Source organism: Rhinatrema bivittatum, chromosome 10 (assembly GCF_901001135.1).
Source record: "Rhinatrema bivittatum chromosome 10, aRhiBiv1.1, whole genome shotgun sequence".
Classification (NCBI taxonomy): domain Eukaryota; kingdom Metazoa; phylum Chordata; class Amphibia; order Gymnophiona; family Rhinatrematidae; genus Rhinatrema; species Rhinatrema bivittatum.
The window spans coordinates 72,023,933-72,045,029 of NC_042624.1; the positions used below are offsets into that span (position 1 = coordinate 72,023,933).

General features: G+C 43.2%; 1 protein-coding gene across 3 annotated transcripts in view; it reads right to left on the reverse strand.

The window, feature by feature from the left end:
• The window catches only part of RC3H1 (ring finger and CCCH-type domains 1), a 256,670-nt gene that overhangs the window by 18,095 nt on the left and 217,478 nt on the right, over window positions 1-21,097 (reverse strand). For all 3 annotated transcript variants that reach the window (XM_029617716.1, XM_029617715.1, XM_029617714.1), the window contains exons 15-19: window positions 18,066-18,279; window positions 14,578-14,668; window positions 12,146-12,278; window positions 9,483-9,638; window positions 8,556-8,668 (exon numbers count right to left, since the gene is read on the reverse strand). In XM_029617716.1, the coding sequence (XP_029473576.1) occupies window positions 8,556-8,668; window positions 9,483-9,638; window positions 12,146-12,278; window positions 14,578-14,668; window positions 18,066-18,279 (707 nt within the window). The remainder of the gene's footprint in view (window positions 1-8,555; window positions 8,669-9,482; window positions 9,639-12,145; window positions 12,279-14,577; window positions 14,669-18,065; window positions 18,280-21,097) is intronic.

Genomic DNA, 21,097 nt, shown 5'->3' on the forward strand with positions numbered 1-21,097 from the left:
AGGAGTCACTAGCTGGATCAAAAAGTCTAGGGGAAGAAGGGCAGTGGACAAAACTAACAAGAAATAAAATATAAGGGCAACTAATCCTTTTGTTAGGAATGTAAATAAACAGAAGAGGAAAATGATAGTTATGGTTTTCTAAAGAAGTAGCTGAAAAGGTTAAGGAAGAAAAGGTTAGCATTCATAAACTTCAAGAGATCGCAGAAAGAGGAAAACAAGTGACATTATCTGGAAAAATTAAGAGAAGCTGGGAAAGTAGACAGGAATGCAAAAATTAAAATAGAAGAAAAATAGCAAATATGGTAAAATGGGGGGACAAGACTTTTTTTTAAAGATATGTTAGTGATAGCAAGAAGTGCAAAAGTGGCATTGTGAAACACAAAGGTGAAGGGGAGGAATATGTAGCGGCTGATAAGGAAAAAACAAAATTGCTTAAATATTTCTGTTCAGTGTTCACTATGGAAGGGCCTGGAGCAGGACCACATAAAACAAGACAGACTGGAAGTGTGGTAAACCTCAATCAATTTTCAGAACAGTGTGTTTGTGAGTAGCTAAGTAAACTTCAAATAGGTAAAGTGATAGGGCCAGATGGGATACATCAGAGAGCGATGTCCTGGCAGCTCTGCTGGCTGACCTTTTCAATGCTTCTCTAGAGTCTGGAGTAGTTCTGGAGGATTGGAAAAGGGCAGCTGTAATTCCTATTCTTAAAAGTAGAAGTCACAAGGAGGCCGGTAACTACAGACCAGTTAGTCTGACCTCTTGTGGTCAGCAAACTAATGGAATCGCTGCTAAAACAGAGGATAGTGCAGTTGAGGCAGCATGGTTTTACCAAAGGTAAATCTTGTCAGAATAATCTGATCAATTTCTTTTGACCAGAGAGTTGGATCAAGAGAAAGCACTAAGCAGAGTTGCTTACCTGTAACAAGTGTTCTCAGAGGACAGTAGGATGTTAGTCCTCACACATGGGTGAATCCCTAGCTATAGGCTGTCCAAGCAGTACAAAGCGGGAAACTGCATAGTGCAGAAGCACTATCCGTCTCCCTTTTGCCTGTGAGGCAGCTGACCCACAAGGGGTCCCAGGCTAGAGACAAATTGGGGGCTACAAAGAAAAGCCATAGAAATGACTGAGACACAAACCCCTAATGCCTAGGGCAGAGGAGTGATGCGACTATGAGCTGAAGCATACGCTGCACCACGGAAAACATTACAAGTAGGGTTTTGGATTAGTAACTTTGACAATGGAGGCCTAAAACCTCCTGGGTACAGGAAAAAGCCTAGAGATGTAAACAAGAAAAGAACTCGAATGAAGACCGCACAGTTTCCTTTGGTGTTAGAAGACAACCAAAAACCCACTGGGGCCTGAGAACTCCCAAGAAAGAAACTGCAGTCCACTTACATTCGAAGGAAAAGCTCAAGCAATGCTTGGAGAATAATCAGCAACAATGGCAGGGCCTGAAACAGACCCTATGAGCCAAAAGAACCAGACATAGCTGACCATGCAGGACAGCATCAAGAGTTTCAGGGGATGAATAGCAACCCCTGAACAGATCACTCGCCCAACTCCTGAGCAGGGAGAGATGTTAGGTCTGAAGCTCACCCACACTGCACTCTGTCAAGGGCAGGGCTATCCATCCTCTCTACAGGAACGGTCAGGTGAACAGGAAGGCACTTTCGGCAACCTAGTGAAGAGAGAAATGCTAAAGGCAGTATTGGCCAGAGCCTGGAAAAAATAGAGAAAACGTGGTGTATCTTTCCCTGGCAAGTACACACTAAGATATACTATGAATGCCTTAGAATTCCTCCCCTCCCCCAATAGAGGGAAGTCAGAGGGAGTGAGAACACAAGGAGCGAGACTGCTGGACTGCCAGGGTAGAGAGCCCTCAGCCTGCTTGCAACAGTGAATTCCCCAGGGAAGAAATCCAAAATACTCCACTAAGAGACAGGAAGCTGGGTTGCCGCAAGTGCAATACCTGTTGAACAGGATTTCTTCACTGGCCCGGAAACCCTAATGGGTACCAGGGCAGGGAAAGGACTCTCTCGAAACAGATTGCCAAGCACCTGGCTTAGGTATTAATTCCCCAACCATGATTGCAAATACTTCCCCCAAGGAAGCACGCGGTTCAGTAATGGAACAATCGTTGCATGAGCCAGGACTCCCCCATCCGCAGACAGGATTCTCTCTAAAGTGGAGAAGTACAGCTTGCAAGCCACAGCAACCAAGAGCTGCACCTCTGTTGCAGGGTCCCTCGTTCCCCAACACCCTCAGCCACGGATATGATAGGTTGAAAGGCATACTTACCAATTAGATAGACTAGAACTCTTCTCACTGAGGTAGGGTCCCGCAGGCAAGAATGAGTGGCCAGAATGGCCCAGTGAGCTCAGCAGGTATCAATATGACTCCCAGATGGAAGAAACCCTTAAGGTTCACCTGGGAGCTACTCTGGAAAGGCTCCCTTGCAAAATAGATCTGCAGTGCCTTAGCGCTCTTCTTAGGTAGTTCTACCACTTGATTGGCTCTTGGAGCTTGTGAGGAACCGCTAGTCAGAAGTGGTAACATCCCTTCCCTGGGAATGAAGAACGAAGGATACCCCTTGTGGGGGTGGAAGGTTGGGGATCCAGAGGGGAATCCATAAGGGTTGCCCTGGAACCCAGCCGAATCTCCTCTTCTTGAAGGGAGAGGAATAATGGGAATCGGGGCCTCCCGATCCCAAAAACCTTTAAACTTTCCCATTGAGAATGTAGTTACAATCACTGATCGCCGACCAATCCACCACTGGCAGCTACTCTCAGATGGGGTAGGTCACAGTAATCAGAGGAGCCCCAGCAAAAATGGTCTAATGATTGCTGCTGCTGGCTTCCCAGGAGATGCTGCTGGCTTCCCAGGAGATGCACCGATTCAAAGAATTGAGGTTCCGGCTCAGAAATAAACATGTCATGGATGGAATCTCGGGGCTTCCCCACAAAAGGGGTTAGTGACATGGGAGGGGTCAAAAGACATATTCCTCTTCCAAGGGAAGAGAAGACTCTTGACACTACCCTCCTGGTGTCTACTCTCCTTAGGGTTCGATCAGGAATGCAGTCCTAGGTCAGTCCTGTGGTGCACACCTTGTTGTGCTCGCCATTAGGGAAACACACACAGATACACCCATATAGCAGAGAGCAACTGGAAAAAAAGAGCCCTCCACTGTAAAAACACACTGACCAGTACTCATACAGTGGTATCCACTTGCTGAAGTAGGTGGCAACGTGCTGCCAAAATGAAAATAACTGTGTGATGACACCTTCCCTGCCAGTGCTCCCCAGCACTTTGTGGTGCAGAATTGACAAGGAGATTGACACCATGACATGATGGCAGAACCCTGGCTTGGCTGAGAACTGCACAGATAGGGAGAATGCTGCCTGCCATCTTCCGAGGCGCTTGGAGTAGATGTTTTGTCATATTTGACCATGCATGTTGTACTCCACTGACACCATAACCCCTAGTGGAGTGCACAGGAACAGTGTGACGATGGCATCCCCAGTTCTCCTGGGGCTCTGGGTATGACATGGTGGTGGGTGGCATTCTATGGCGTCCCTCCCTCCAGTACCTCATAACACTCCAAGAGGCTGGACAAAGCCCTTGAAACTGCGTCGGGAATGGCTCACTGCCATTCCCTCATGGAACGACAGCAGCGAAAGCCATGGTGACAGACAGTGCCCATGGTGCTCTGAAGTCATTCATGCGGCATCTGATCGAGTCCACTGGTGCCCACAGTGGTGATGGTGCCCGTAGGGCCTATAGTGCTTTCACACTCACCAATGATGGATCACATCCAGGGCACCAGACGAACCTGCACCCATGACTTCGACAGCATGAACAGCCTGGCAGCACCAATAGAGACCCTGATGCCTGAAGGCACTGATGAACCAGCAGTACCAAGGATGCCAGAGGTGCCTGCAGGAAGAGGCTCTGCAGCCCTGACATGCCTCATCGGTGCCCAGAGGCACCGATGATTGCCACCATCGACTGTTCCCCTCGGCACATCTATCCATCCAAGGACATTGATGCTGCAGGCGACAGGACAGCACAATGCCCCTCAGTGCTCTGTTGGGACATCGCCAAGCCGCCTCGATAGCACCAGACTACTATGCAGGTATGCCTCAGTGTACCAGGGTGCCCTGAGTAAAGGGCGACCTGGTGCTTGATCCATTCAAGGCTGAAGTCCCTGCGGCTCAAGGGCTTCAGTGGCACTTGAGGGCTCCCAAGAACCCCAGTGGTCGACAGCCTTGGGGATGGCCTCCATGGTAGCCCCGCACCTTGATGGCATAGAGGGAGTCGATGGCACTGGGGTGGCAGCTCCGTACTGTGATGGCAATGAGGCTGCGGCATCGGGGGAGGCCACTCATCACATCGATGGCACTGGGGTGGCTACTCTGGCACCTCAACAGCATTGATCTGTTATGAGGCGCCAGTTGTGTTGGAAGTGGTGCAATTGGCCTCCTACGGGTATTCCTGCGTTTGGGTTCAATGAGGAGTGACCGCTGTTCTCTGGAAACGCATCAAAATCCGGAGGCTGGACCAGCTTGTGGGGCTGGTTGTGCTCTGGGTGCTTTGGGCTGGTGTGTTTGTCCCCTCTGAGGGGCTCTGGCTGGTCTCGGTCGAGATACAGGAGGATAGTATTTGCATGAGCGGTAGAATGGTCTTCTGGGGTCCCTTCTCATACTTTTGCGGGATGAGGAGGGAGCATCCATCGAGACTGTAGACAATTGACATAGGGTCTCGTGGTGGTCCTTCAACCGAGTCACTGCGTCTTGTATTTTATCACCAAAGAGATTGTCGCCAGTGTACGGGAGATCAGCAAGCTTGTCTTGGACCTCAGATCTTAAATCAGAAGCTTTCAGCCAGGCCCATCTTCTAGCATGGATTCTTGTTGCTGACAACCGGGAAGCAATCTGAGTCATATGCCACTCTTACTTCATGCTTCCCTGCTTCGAGGCCCTTGTGGATAATGGCAGTCAGGCTTTCCTGTTATTGAGGCAAGGAGTCTGTGAAATCTTGGACCTGTTTCCAAAGGTTTCTTTGGTACTGGGAAATATACAGCTAGTAGGCGGCTATCCGGGATACCAACATGGAGCCTTGGAAGATTTTTCGACCATCTAAGAACTTCTGGTCCCTATTAGGAGGAGCTGAGGAATGTGGACGTAATCATTTTGCTTTTTCTGTACAGATTCCACCACATCAGATTGATGAGGCAGTTGTGGTTTTTGAAAGGCTGGGGCATGTTGAACTAAATAAGATGCATCTGTTTTCCTGTTGACTGGTGGAACAGTGCCAGGATGCTCCCATAGGTGGTGTAGGAGATCCAAGAGGACTTCATGCACTGGAATGGCCATAATTTTCTTGGGGGCATCAACAAACTGCAAAACCTCCAAGGTCTTGTGACAGATGTCCTCCTCCATCACTAGGTTGAAGGGGATGGTTTCGGACATTTCCTTGATAAGGTTAGCGAAGGAAAGGTCTTCGGGAGGAGAAGGCTGTCTTTCCTCTGGAGAAGGAGGCTCTGAGAGCAAGTCCTCTGATGAAGAGGTATCAGTATCCCATGGGTCATAGGTCGACGGGGAAGCCATGGACCCTAGGACATGTAGGTAATCCAAGGCCGTTGGAAGAGGGAGCGAGAGCAGATTCTGAACCTGGTTGATCAACTTGAGGGCCCGCGCACGAGGCAGAAAAAACTTTTCCTACGCAAGAATCGAAGTGGGCTCCCAGGAACTCTAGCACCTGGGAGGGCTGAAGCCTGCTCTTGGAGAAATTTACTATCCAACCGAAAGACGCAAGGAGAGCTAATACCCGATCCATCGCCTGTCTGCAAAGAGCCTCCGACTTGGCCCGAACAAGCCAGTCACAGATCGGGGTGGACTAGGACTCCTTCCCGTTGAAGGGCCGCTGCTACCACCACCATGACCTTGGTGAAGATACGTGGTGCGGTCACAAAGCCGAAAGATAGGGCACAAAACTGGAAATCCCGGTTGAGGACATGAAGCGAAGATACTTCTGGTAGGCGCGGTGAATCGGAATATGGAAGTACGCCTCTGTCAAATCGAGCGAGACGAGGAACTCTCCAGGGCGAACCACCGCGATGACTGCTCGCAAAGTTTCCATGTGAAAATGTGGGCCCTGGAGGGCCTGGTTGACCTTCTTGGGGTCAAAAATGGGCCGATGGGGACCATGAAGTAAATAGGATACTGGCCTGTGCCGAGCTCCGCTTTCGGGACTGGGACCACTGCGCCCAGGTCCACTTCCCGCCTGAGACGACCGCTTGGGGAAAAGACAAAGAGATCCGGTAGGTTGTGAACAAGGTCAAAGGCATAACCGTCTCGGACAATGTCGAGGACCCACTGGTCCAACGTGATCTTGACCCATTCCTCGAAAAACAGGGAGAGGAGACTGCCCAGAAAAGGAACCGAGGGAGGGGCCGACAACTTCATTGTGTAGCAGGGTTGGAGGAGGGGACACTGGGACTGTCCCTCATGAAAGGAACAATGCCCGCGAAAGGGCGGAGACCAAGATTGAGGCCGAGAAGCATAACCCCTAGAGGAGCCACCTCGTCCATGGGGCGGAAACCTCTGTCCCCGGAGGCGAGGACAAGAGTGGGAAAGGAACGAGTACTTCGGCCGGTCCTCCGGGAGCTTATAAACCTTGTTTTTCCCCCCAAGGAGTCAATAAGCTTCTCAAGGTCCACTCCATAAAACAACTTACCTTTGAAAGGCAACGTGCCCAGCCGGGCCTTGGAGGATGGGTCGGCCGACCATTTGCGCAGCCAGAGGAGCCGACGAGCGGATACTGCCAAGGCCATCGCCTGAACACGCAGGAGGTCGTAGAGCACAACAGCCCCATATGTGATGACGGCTTCCAGACGTTCAGCCTGCTCCGCCTCTGCAGATGGGAGGTCCTTGGTGCCGAGTAATTGCTGAACCCATCTGAGACCTGCTATAGCATGAGACTGCTGCAGATAGACGCCCGGACCCCCAGCACCAGGGCTTCAAAAATACGTTTCAGATGGGCCTCGAGCTTGCGGTCCTGTCAGTCCTTCAGAGCCGTCGATCCCACCACCGGGATAGTGGTGTGCTTGGTGACCGCAGAGACCTAGGAGTCCACAGTGGGACTCCTCCGGGAGGGAGTAGAGCTAAACCATAGCCCGCCCCACCTGGAGTCCCGCTTCGGGGGCCTCCCATTCCCGCAAGAGCAGCAACTTGTGCATAGGATGAAACGGGAAAACGGCTGCCGGAGCCCTGAGTCCCGCCAGGACCGGGTCCATATTCTTAGGCAGGGAGGCCGTAAGGGTATCCGCAGGGGGCCCCTCCAGCCCCAATTTCTGGAGGACAGACAGACAAATATCTCAAAGGTTCCATGTACAGGAGGTGAACCTTTTTCAATGGTTCAATGGTTCTTATGGCCTGGATTGGCCACTGTTGGAAACAGGATGCTGGGCTTGATGGACCCTTGGTCTGACCCAGTATGGCATTTTCTTATGTTCTAATGGAAAGGAGGCTCTAGAAAGATGAGATGAGGTTGAAAGGGGTTAAACTCGGGAGTGATTTAGGAAATATTTCTTTACAAAGAGGGTGGTGGAAGTATGGAACAGCATCCTAGTGAAAGTGGTGGAGACAAAAACAGTATCTGAATTCAAGAAAGCATGGGATAAATACAGGGGGGGGGGGGGGGAGATCTCTTTAAAAAAAGTGATGAAAATTATAATGCTAAATTAATTGGACAGATGGGTAGACTGGATGGCCATATGGTCTTTTTCTGCAGTCATGTTTCTCCGTTTCTAATCTGGGGAAGGTGACAGGTTGACTAGCACGGGCAGCAGGCCAACATAGCCACATTTCCCAACAAAGGTATGATCGCCTACAGGCAGACAAGCTTGTATGGCGACAACTAGAAGAGAACCTCAGCACAGTTGGTGGGAAGGGGTAGAAAGGATAAATTATTTAAATCTTATATATCACTTTTTAGGTATATATCAAAGTGGTGTATATATATGTAAACATAACAAAATGCATATTTATAATCATATAGAAAACATAACACCAAAACAAAATCAGAAGAGTAAAATGTTAACTTGCAATGTTTTACAGTCATGTCATGAAATAAAAAGTATTACTATACAGAGGTGCACTGGACCTATTTTATAAAATTGTTCTTAGAAGCTGAGCAATACAAACGCTACAAAGAGGTGGTAAAATAGGAGATGTTAACAGCTGTTAGAAGTGTTTAGTAGCCCTACATTCGGGCCGATACAGTACAGTGTGCTCGACGGAGCGCATGTTAGCCAGCATTTGGACGCGCTAGTTTTACCCCTTATTCAGTAAGGGGTAATAGCGCGTCCAAAACGCGCGTCCAACCCCCCCCCCCCGAACCTAATAGCGCCCGCAACATGTATAGTACACAATACACATCAGGACAGACACAGATTCAGCCTATGTAACTGGTCTTTTTTTTAAAAATAAAATCAGGTTTCAGTTCTGGTAGCAACATCACACACCCACTGAATATGAGGCAATAAACGAGATACCTGAAGGCCAGTGTAAGGTCATCAGCTGGAACTTTGCTCTGTGCTTCTAGTTGTCCATTCTCTGCCTGTTTACTGATGTTCACTTTACTTTTCATGTCCTGGGACTGACTCTCCTGTGAAAGACAAAAGAATTCTCTGATTTCATATCTCAAACCTCCTGTCCCCAATGTGTTAATTACCAAGTAGGTAACAGTATGGTGGTGATTTCACTATCACAGACCTGCCTCGGGTTAGAAAAACTGCTTGCTCATAGCAAGAGGCAGTTAAAGCAGCAGTACTGTTAATAAAAAAATATACTGGGCCTGGAGTGACCTTCATGACATGGAGTTAACCTAAGAACACCACAAATATGTTTTATGGAAACCAATGTGATGTTATTAACCAACATTGGTATATAAAAAAAACGGCAAATAAATAAATAAATATAAAGGAACTAATTTGTAAAGCATTTTCTCCACTCTGTTTATGCTGGGAAGCCCCTTTATTAATCAGGTCCCCAGTCTTAGTATTTTAGTATTGTTTACCAACAGCTATAGGGCAGAATATTTGAAAAGAATCGTCAACTGAAAACAGGAAAGCAACAGGGGCAAGTTTTAGTACATTAAATGAAGCAACACTGAACCCAAGGGCTCTCAGATGAAAATGAATTTTTTATGCTACTAATGCCAACTTGCTATTTATGTAAATAACTACAACAAAATATCTAAAATCAGTTGTATGTAAATTGAATTAATGTTAAATTACCAGAAACACTGGAAGTAGCAAAATGTTTTAAGATGGTCCAGTAATGCTGCCTCAGTCTTTACATATAACAAAGCTCTTTTTAGTCATAGACTGGAGAAAGGTACATTACAAAAAGTTACAAGTACTGCAGCCAACCAAGAAGCGCTTACACCTCTATCATCTGCACATTCAATAAGCACTCACCAGGCTTAGCTCCCGGGTTCTCTTGCCGATTTCCCTCTCCACCTGGTGTAGCTCCAGGCTCAGTTGTTCACTGGATATCATTGCAGGCCACTTAGGGGGTGGTGGTGGCTGGGGCTGGCATGGCTCCCTCTGCAACAGCAGCCTGTTACTAGCAGCCTAAATGCATAAAGCCAAGCACAGACAACTCAGCTCACGACACACCATGCGGAAAGGGAGTGAAGAGCGAGAAATGCGAAAAAGGACTAGAATTCAGATATGCTGGCTAGTGGCTTAAAAATCCCCTCTCCTTAAAATACTACCATAAGAATCATTATAAGCATGAGTTTTAAAAGATTTAAAAAATATGTAAAACATTTAGAAAAGAGAAAAAATGCTGGCTACATTCATAGGCTTTCTTTAATGTCAACTTTAGTTGCAGCTACAATGCATAATATATCCTGAAAGGTACTGGGATTTGATACTAATTTGTTCAGTGCAGGATAGTGATTTTTCATATTTGTTTAAAGGAGGAACTGAAGCAAGTCACGGAAGATAAAATATAGTTAAAAGAATTTTGTGATCTATAAGTCACTTTCTGGCTGGTGTTCTACATTGCCTTTTCTTACAGTTTTACACAGCAATTGCTTTCAATATATCTATTTTACTATATACTGTATATTTATTTATTTATTTTTAACTTTTCTATACCGACGTTCCTGTAAAAGATACATATCACATCGGTTTACAATGCAACTGCAACATTCGCTCAGGGGCGATACAAAGAACAGGGGGGGACAATTAACCGTGGAACAGGGTCATAACAGATTAACAAGAACAAATGAGTTGATAACTGAAAAAAAACAAACAAAAAACGGAATCATTGAGCTAGACTGTAGTGTCCGAGTGGAAAGTCAGCTTGAAAGTGTCGAGCTGAAAGTGAGGAAATATTAAGTGTCCGGGAAGGCTTGGCTGAATAGCCATGTTTTAAGTTTTTTTTTGAATGGTGATGTATACATAAAGCTCTCATACTGTTCCTTCTGGTGTTTCCTGATGAAAGCAACTTGAGTTGCTGGGACTGGAGGGCATAGGAGTGCTCTCATGTTAGTGTTCCTAAATGATACCCTACTGGGGAGAGGCTGGACCCAGAAGCTCCTCCTTCCTGGGAGAGAGATGCTGAGGCTCTCCCTCAGCCTGTAATCTAAGCCTGTGCTCCACAGCTTCTCTTCCATTCCCGCTGAAAGAGAAAAGGACTAGTTACAAGCTTCCCTTTTTCTAGCACTCTCACTTCTTAACATAAACAGTACTGGGCTAGTTCAAAGCCTCCAACGGCTAGTACTATTTCTGACAGCAAATCCTGCTGGTAACAGCCAGAAAGGCAATGCAGAGTTCCGGAATATGTCAAAGTCACACTTCTCTAGCCAGTGTTGCTCACTTTTTGAAGAAGAAAGCTTTTAAATTTGCACATCTTTCTCCTTAGCCAGTAATGTTCCAAGCCCCTGTAAAGCCTATATATACACACTGCACTGTCCTTCAAGAGCTCCCCAATGAGCTGTTAGGAATTTAGATAGCAGCCGTAACATTATAGATAATTTCAAACATTTATATTTTCTCTCTCCAAGCAGCAATTCAACTTGGCTTCTTGAGTCAGTTAAGCTGATGTGATTAAAGTTCAAGGGCACTTAAAACGATTACGGTGCCCATTGTGGAAGTTGTACATGTTATACTTGAAACAATAAAAACGTTTATACTAAAAAGTAAAATGTGTTGATATTTTCAGAAAACTAAAACCAAAACAAAACACACCAAACAAAACAGATGGTGTTCAAAACTTCAACACAATCTCACATCATGCAAAGCCATCTACACCCCCAAAGGTAAAAAGCTGAGAACAGAGTATCAGGGAAGAGGCTCAGAAGTATTTTTACAGTGTTGATCATTAGATATCTCTACAGGCAAATAGACCTGTAGCCCTTGCTGCTCAATGTTATCCAACTGCTTCTCAACACCTACTCCTGCATTCTGAGTGGTAGCAGGCTTGTCAACCATCTTGAAACATTAATTAGAAACCTTGTGTTCCAAATGGCTCACAGGCAGTCTTTTTTCCCACCAGAAAGGCCCTGCCCATATGAAGAAATGTATGTCAGTTTCTAGAAATACACAGCAGCTTCCTCTTTTCTTTTGATTTGACAGACCAGTGCAGGAAGGAAACAGGAAACTAACCAGCAACCCTGGGAGTGGGTGAGTGTGATGGACAGCCAAGTTGGTCCCACTGAGTTGTCACCTATCACAAGCTAGATTTCTTATAGTTCAAGCTAAATGTTGATTTTGAAGTTATTACTGGGCAGCTTATACACAGTATTTATGAAATAGGGAATATCAGCAAGAAATAATTAACACATTTATTACTGCAATAAGAATCCATTCTTCCATTAGGATCTTGGTCACTTTACCAATTCTCTGACAGATACTGAAACAATAGAAAGCTTCTTCCTATATTAACTTATTTTGCAGGCTTCAAATGTATCCTCTCTCAATCCCATTGACTGTAGCCCTTTCAAAATCAAAGGAGACCCAATTAGGGCTTTCATATTTGAAGGGACATTTTCTGGCATAATCAAGGTACTCCTACTCTCTGTCCCTCAGCCACTCCTCTACAAAACCTGGATCTGGAGATAGGTATGCACCTCAAGTCCTCGCATTTGCGTTTGCTGGTTGATCTGATGGTTGAGCTGCTGTAGTTCCATCCTGAGTTGATCCCTCTCTGATGTGGGTATAGGTTTCCCATGGCCCGCCACATCTGACATGGGTAATCTTTCCCTGATTGGAGTGAAGAAATAAAAATGTACACATACATTCAACTAGATATAAAGAGATGAATGCCACACTTACTATGTGTTTTCCTGAATGCTTGTGATAAAGCCATTCCTGATATAAGACCAAAACTCTCTGGCTTCAAGGCCCACAGAAATCTGTCATTCCCTATTTGTAACTCACATGTACCCAGCAATCCCACATCACAACAGAAAAGCCTACATATATGGTAGATGTGTAAATTCTAGTAAAGGGAACTGGTGGATAAATTTGTTTCCACTTGTGCCTATGAATTCTGCTGCCCTTACATCATGCACACAAGCCACTAAAAACTACCATTATACATCTTATGTTTAATATGCTGAACATTTAGGGGATAATTTTCAAAACAATTTAGGCACGTAAATGGCTTGTTCAAAAAAAATTGCTCAGGGTTTGTGCACATAGAAGTATACACAACCCAATTTCATGCATTCTCAGGGGAGGGGAGGAGAATTACGACAGAGTTTAGATTTACGCTCAAACTTTTGATTTAAAAAAAGTATGCAAGTAAATTCATACTCAAGTTACACCCTGCAAAATGCAGATACAACTTTGTGCACGTTAATTTGGCTAAGTTTGCCTTTAAAATTGGTATAATTTATGCACGTAGCTGCTGCATAACTTACCTGTGATGTTAATAACCATTATCTTCCCTGTCCTCATGAATAATATCAGACTAACAGCACTGAAAACCACTGTCCAGGAACAGCAGTACTCATTTTTCTCCTATACTAAACTGCTGATGGATCATCTTCAGAGATGAGGACAGTCATGATTGTCCATTCTATCCTTGATGGACCTTTCTGCTAAAAGCAGTAACTATAGAGCCAATTAGTATCCTATTACCACATGCAAAAACAGAGAAATTACTACTTATCTGATAATTTCCTTTTGCTTAGTACAGACACTTGAATCCAAACCAGTGGGTTATGCACCTCTACCAGCAGATAGAGACTGAGCAAAACTGACATCACAGTATATATACCCCTGCAGTGATGTAACCCTGCCAGTATTCTCTGCAAAATCTAATTGTGGACAAACTAACAAACTTGATTAACAGATAACCATTCCAGCACTTGGCCAACAAGAAAATACTGAGCTCAGACAAAGTGTAATAACTCTAGTGTAAGGACACTTACCAGTACTCCCTGGAATATCCAGCCACGCAGGACGACCATAGCATTACTATTCGGCAGCCAAGGGTGGGAAGTTGGATTCACTTGTCTGTATTAAGTAACATAGTAATGACGGCAGAAAAAAACTAACATGGTCCATCCAGTCTGCCCAGCAAGCTTCCCAAGGTAGTAACTGCCGCTCCTCGCAGGCTACCCCCACGATTCTGCCAAGGGTAGTAACTGCCGCTCTGTGCAGGTTACCCCTAAGCTTTTTCATTCATTCCCATTCTCTAGCCTTTAGGGTTCCACAGTGTTTATTCCATGCCCCTTTGAAATCCTTCACAATTTTAGTCTTCATCACTTCCTCAGGAAGGGTATTCCAGGCATCCACCACCCTCTCCATGAATAAATATTTCCTGACATTGGTTCTAAATCTTCCTCCCTGGAGTTTCAAATCATGACCCCTAGTTCTGCTAAATTGTTTCCAATTAAAAAGGTTTGTTGTTGACCATGGATCATTAAAACCTTTCAATTATCTGAAGGTTTGTATCATATCACCCCTGTTCCTCCTCTCCTCCAGGGTATACATATTCAGGTTCTTCAACCTCTCCTCATAAGTCATTCGATGGAGTCCACCCATCATTTTGGTCGCCCTTCTCTGGACTGCCTCCTCTTCTCTATTATTTTTTTAAAATTACTCTTTACCCGAGTTCAGCCCTTCCTGGCTGAGTAAAAGGTTGGTTGGCTTTCAGCTTTTTTTTTTTACACAGCTAAGCCCATGCCAGTTGAAAAAACAGATACCAGACCACGGAACTCACCTCAGGAATTCTCAACTGAGCAGGGCGAATAATCTTTTTTTTTGTTTGTTTTAAAGCAATCCTCAGTAGGAAGATGCACATCCACCATCTGCTGGAGACGGAGAATTCTGGAGAGCTGATGCAATGGCATGGATATATATACCGTGATGTCAGCTTTGCTCTGTCTTCATTTGCTGGCAGAGGTGCATAATCCACTGGTTTTGGATTCACCTGTCTGTATGCTAAGAAATAGTCCATTTAACCTCCTCACCAAGGATTATTATAAAGGTTAAACCTTACAGGCCTAGTAATGCTCCTCAGACAGAGTGAGCAAAATGAAACTCTTCCTACCTCTCACTGAAGTGTCCCTGAGAAGATATGGTTTGGTGAGGCGTATATGAGCCGGCTCCCCAGCTATTGTGAGTTCCATATGGAGTGTAATCTGTAAAGGAAAAAAAGGAAATATATATATGTGAAACAGAACTAGAGGTTAAAACTTAAACTGCCCTTTGAAGTCTGGGCTTCAAGTCAACCAAAATTGTCAAAAAACAGCAATATGTGTATCTTAAGTAAAAGGTGAACAGGAAAAAAGGAGAGCACTACAGTGATATACAAAAAAAATCAAAACCAGATTTCGACAGATTTATCTACTCTTGTGGTACAATTTTAGTAAGTGAGTTTTTTTTTATACTTTATTAAATTTCACAAAATATTAAGACAAATCTTGCAAGGAAAATTTGAAAAGGCAAAAGAAATACTAAAAAGGTAAAACCAATATAATAATCTCAGTCAAAGAGCCTATTTCAAATCAAGTCCTCAAGCTGGGAAGGGCCCTCACAATTTCAGGAAAAATATATCATATACATAGAAACAGAAGGCTGTGCAACTAACGTGGTCTGTTAATTTAAGGTCTCTAGCACTGAAATAATGGATCCTTACGTTGACAAGAGAGGGACTCATTAACAGGCAATTTATCAGCAAGGAACAATGATAATTGAGATGTGAAGATGTGAAGAAAATGTAAGACGTTCCCCTATACTTAATGCAACATTTACATGGAAACTTAAAAAAAAAAACAAAAAACATAGCTCCCATTTATATAGCTCTTTATTTCAAAATAAAAAATTGCTGATGTCTTTTTTGGGTCTGCTTTGCTATGTCAGGAGATATTTGAACTTGCATATTCAAAAATAACACAGATTTATGTCTAAGGAAAAGCCATAAGACCCAATTCCCTATCAGGTTCAAGAGCAAGTGTTACTGTTAGAGTAGCCGGCTTAATTTCTTCTGTAATAAATCTCTCCAAAATCAATTATCCATATCCAATGGTGAAACTTGCTGTGGTGTCATCATTACAGCTTCTTTCTTAAAGTTAGAAGCATAGTAGGCTTTGGATATAGATGGTAGTGCCTGTTCTGGGATCTTTAACACCTCCAGAAAATATCTTTTCAACATATCCTTGGGAGGAACTGATAAGATTTATAAATGTTCCTAAATGCTGAAATTGTGATTTCTTAAAGTATTTTCCAAATCCTCAATTTTGGAGGCTATTTGCGTATTCTCCTTAATTATTGACAATTGCAATCCTTTAATCGATTGAACCTCAGTCTTATTTTCCTCACAGAGATCTTTAGTTTGAGTCTTAACTGCTTCCAAAGATATGTCCAATCTCCATATCCTTAATTTTGGTTTCTATAGGATTAAGCTGTGAATAAATCTTGCTCAGACCTTCAATGGTGCTCCATTATAGACTTTAATGTCTAAAGTCTTACCAGAAAAGCAGGAAATTAGGATGTTCCATTGAGGAATTGTTACCTGCCTCACAACTTCCACACCTTCTCCAAACTCAGCTCCCCGCAGAAAGCAAGATGTGTTAGGAGCCTGAAAGCCAGAAGCCACTAGCAATCCTTCCGGCTCAGTTGAGGAAGGAAGAAACCCGGTCTCCTCAGCCCGCAGTACTTCTGCTCCCGGGGGTCGACCCTCTCACCGATGTGGGATTCGGCAGGGAAGTCCGAACGTCAGTCAAAGAGGTGGTTGATGAATCAAAGGAGAGGCCGAGTGACTTTTTCACGCTCCTCCCCTAGTGATTCTACCGGCTGTCTCAATCCTCATGCTACATGGGCGTCCATCGGCCCGTTCTAAGGTAAACCGGAGAGGGCTGCAGCTGTAGCCCTGTCCTTCACACATCTCTTTTGAGATGAATGCGGCATTGCAGGAGACGTTAGAGCAGTAGGACGCCCAGCATCAGCGTTGGGCAGCCATCTTAGAGAGGCTCTGGCCCTTCACTGTTCTGTTCATCCTTTTTAGTAATGTTTTTATGATATATTCTATTTTTTGTTATTAATTTTATTTTTCTTGAATTTTTATTATTTATGTAATCTGTTAGCTTCCGAGTATCTAATGGGTTATAAATTACAAAATAAAACAAAACAGAGGTTATGCTCTCCTGATTGGATCAAGACATGTAGGGCATCCCTAGGCAGGCTAATAATTTGGCACCCCCTCAAAACTATTTTGTGCTCTTTCATGTTGACACCCAAAGCTGTTACCCAGCAGGCCCACCCCTTGATCCAGCTGTGTGTTCTAAAACAGTATTAGCACAAGTTTTATTTTAGTCAATTTAGTAGCTAAAATCAAGACACTTAGTAAAATTAACCTATGTTTCATTCAAGTTGCTTATCTGTAACAGGGGTTCTTCTTGGACAGAACAACAAACAGCCACACAAATGGGCTGTCATTCGATGGCACTGAGTCGGGAAGCTGTCTTTCAAGCTCAGAATGAGTTATTTCTTCTGAGTATGTACAACTCTTCCTGTGCTAGTGTCCCTGTGCGCATTGCTCCTAAGTCCTTATATAAGCTTGGTAAATTTCCCAGGGAAGGAGGGATCATATGGCTGTTTATTCTGCTGACCAGGTAAGCAGTTTTTATTATACGTTTTTGCCTCTATAGTCAGCTTCTTTTCAAATTCTCTTTCAGCTGGCCTTAAATGTTTTACATTTAACTTGCTAATGCTTATGTTTTTTCCTATTTTCTATAGATGGATCCTTTTTCCAATTTTTGAAATAAGTTTTTGGATAAAATAGCTTTTCACCTCTCCTTTCAACTATACCAGCAGTCATTTGGCCTTCCTTCCACTTTTTTTTTAATGCACAGAATACATCTGTGCATTAAATACATTTTTTTTTTTTTTAAAACAATGACAGACCTGTTTATAGCTGCACCTTTCAGATTTTTTTTTCTGTTTTCCTCATTTTATCAAAGTCTCCCTTTCGAAAGTTAAATGCTAAATTTGCTTAATGTCTTTCCTCCGGTCATTAAGTCAAATTTGATTGCACTTTGATCACTATTGCTGAGCGGGCCCACCACATTAACTATTTACCAAATACTGGATTCCACTAAGAATTAGGTCTATAATGGCTCTCTCGGTTCTCAGACCAACTGATCCATGATGCAGTCATTTATTTTATCTAGAAACTTAACCTGACTAACATGTCCTGATGTTACATTTATCCAATCAATATTAGGGTAATTCAAATCTCCTATTATTGTGCAGCCAAATTTGTTAACTGTCCAGCCCAGAGAACAGAAACATGATATACTAAATACTGGGCTTAGCAAGATTTGTAATATTTCTATTAGCAGCTATGCTTAAGTTTTCTCAAAGTGGAACTTGCATTTTACTAACTGTTAAAGTGATTGCAGATGTCATTTCTTAAACTAGCTTGATATTGCCATGCACTTTATGTACGAGGTGAAACACTCTCCTGCCTTCCAAAATGTCACTTGGACCAGGAAAAATAGTCCAGAAGCCCAGACCCTTTTGATTGCCAAGGTATACCTGAAATGCTGATGGATTTGGTGGCAGCTCCTTGGGTTGCCATGGCCTGTAGAGGGCCAGCAGCCTGATACAGGGTTTTAGAAGTGCGAGAGATGGCTCCAAACCGGGACACTGTTGGTCTGTCTCCAAATGGGATGAGATCATCATCACTAGCCTCGGGCACTCTCCTCTGCAAGTCCAATCGCTGATCTCGCAAGCTTTTTGTTTCTACATTCTGGACAATAGAGGAAAGGGCACAGGGAGAGAAACAGGAAAACAAAAATTTAACTACCAACTTAGATAAAATATAAATCATACCACGCAAAGCTTTTCTGTGTGTCAAAATAACCTAACATTTTAAAGAATGAAGATATACTCATACATACAGATATATGTTCATATGTACTTTTGTTGGTGTGGTGTTCTGTAACAAAGTCACCTCATGCAGGTTTGGCATGAGATGACAGTGCACAAATCGGGTGGACAATTATGCAAGCAAAATCAGGTTGTTACAGGAGGCTGCCTGCAAGATGTGGAAAGTGGGACGGGGGCCTCCCACTAGTTCTCTTTTGTAGCCTTCGTGTGCAAACAAAAAGGTTTTTCCTTGACTGCCTCCTCCATTGTCACACAGCACTGAATTTGTTTCAGACTGCAAGAAAGCTCCCCGAGTCAATTCCCCAACGCCTCTCAAGTCTGCCAGGAGGAATGATCGTATGAGCCTCCAAAAGTCCTTCCTATCTCCTCATTTTGAGTTTCAATCCATTAGGGGAAGCAGAAGCTAGATCTCCTGTAATGCAGTTTACTGGGTTGCTTGTGCTGCTGACCCAGCTGGCTGGTCGTCTTTCTTTTTGTGTGGGTGGGACTGGGAGAAGAAAGGGCAGGGGAATGTTTTTTAAACAAATGTTTTGAAACCCCCTCTGTAATGTCTTGGTTCTATGTTTCTATATGTCCCAGTAATCCTGACCAGGATTTGTTTATGCTTCCTACTAGCTCAGTTCTATTTATATGCCACAACAGGTTTTGGGAATAGCATCACCAAGCAGTCAGGGTTTGGAGGATCAGGCTCTGACACCCACCCCCACAACACACAGGCAAGGCCATGGAATTGTAAGAGCAACTATACCTATTATAAGCTGTGTGTGTTAATAAATGTGCTTAGTCCAGTTTCGAGCCTCGGTCCTGATTTCCTTAACACAATGAGATTCTACATTCCCCACCTTTCCATAACATAATAAAGTTCTGGTTGAGAATGATTGACTGTCCAAGGTCATTGATGTTTAAAATCCTCTGTTCCTTAGTTCTAGGGGCTTTTAACTACACATATACTTTTTAATTTTCAAACGTTTGCGCATATTTTTCTAGAAACTGCCCACACAAAAAGCAAGTATAAATGTGGGCAGGTAGTTTTCCTGGAATAATTTTCTTATGCAGCCAGTCTTAAAATTATCCCTACATTTCTACACATTCTTATATAAGGTATAAACTGAAGGCCAAGTGCCTTCAATATCCAGGAGATGTGTCAATCTTCTAACACACCCCCCTCAAAGGATTCTAGGACACAAACTCATACATTTAACTTTTAAAATTGAAAAATCTCTTTATAATCTTTTTACCTTTTTTCTTATTATTGTATATTCAACTATCCCAGTTGTAATCTCAATGAGATAAGAGCTCATTCCTTGCCACTGGCTGGTGACCATGATATATTAATGTTTATGAAGCAAGCATGAGAAGATTTTGACAATCTAATCTGTCTATGCTGTGAGGCAAAAAGGAAGTCTGACAAAATCCTTCAACCCTTCATTGCCTGGAACGGCACTTATAAATGGTCTTGAGATAGAAAGCTTTTGTGTGTTTTAGCATGAAGCTTTCTGGTCAAGGACAATTTATAAGCATGATTTACAATTTGTTTTTCTTTTTAATCAACTTTACAATACGTTCAATTGACTCAGCTGCAATATTAGTAACGCTAGCATGCAATGGGACACCAGATATTGCCATTTCTTACCACCTCATGTTGACTGAGCATTACAGGATGGTGTTGCAAAGTCACGTGATATAGAGAAATACAAATGCTCATATTCTCAACCAGCTTTGAAGTGCCCATGATAAATTTAGGAAAGTAGTATTGGGGCAGGTATTCCATTATTTTGACTGTTTACATTACCAGGCATTGACAGACAGGAAATAGCCATTAGTGTAAATATACCAAAGCATTTCTTTAATATAACATTCTTGTAAGGATCTCTGAGAAATTCGTTTTATTGTTCCTTTCCTACCAAGAAATTCCCTTGAAAAGATCAATATTACTTGGTTAATAAGCATATTAACATTGCTAATTTTTGAATAAAAGTGAACAATTTTGAAGCACAAAGGTGGTATTCACAATTACTACATAAAGTGAAATTAGTTCTTATCTGATAATTTCCTTAATTCCAGTTAATCCAACCCAGACAAATGGGTTATGCTCATTGACAATGACAAAAATTGGAGAAGGAGGCCAACAGGCTTGTTGATGCATTCTTACATGCACCTATGCTGACCTCAGCCTGCCAATATTATTTGTAACAAGCTAACTGTGGACAACATAAATTTAAACTAATTCTACTTATATTTCTCTCTCTCTCTTTTTTTTTTTTTTAAACAACCAGAGGACTTAAAAAAAAATTCAGGTAACCAAGCAAAAGTAATTTATATACAGCAAAAGATCACTCACCTGTTGAAGAAGAAAACAGGAGCAAGTACTGAAATAAACTTTGAATGGAAAAAAAATATCAGTTTGGAACCATAGGGAGGGTAGTGGACTGGTCTGACTGAACTCATGGAAAAAAAAAGTTATCAGGAAAGAACTAATTTCAACTTGTTTTCTACATTATAAATATAATTTCAACTTGTTTTCTACATTATAAATTTGTTATAACTTGTTGCAATGTAAACCTTGTTCAATGTAAACCGCTAAATGAAGCGATAGTTTGAGTTCCTTGTAAACCGGGGTGATATGTATTCTATACAGGAACCTCCGGTCTAGAAATACTATAAATAAATAAATAAAT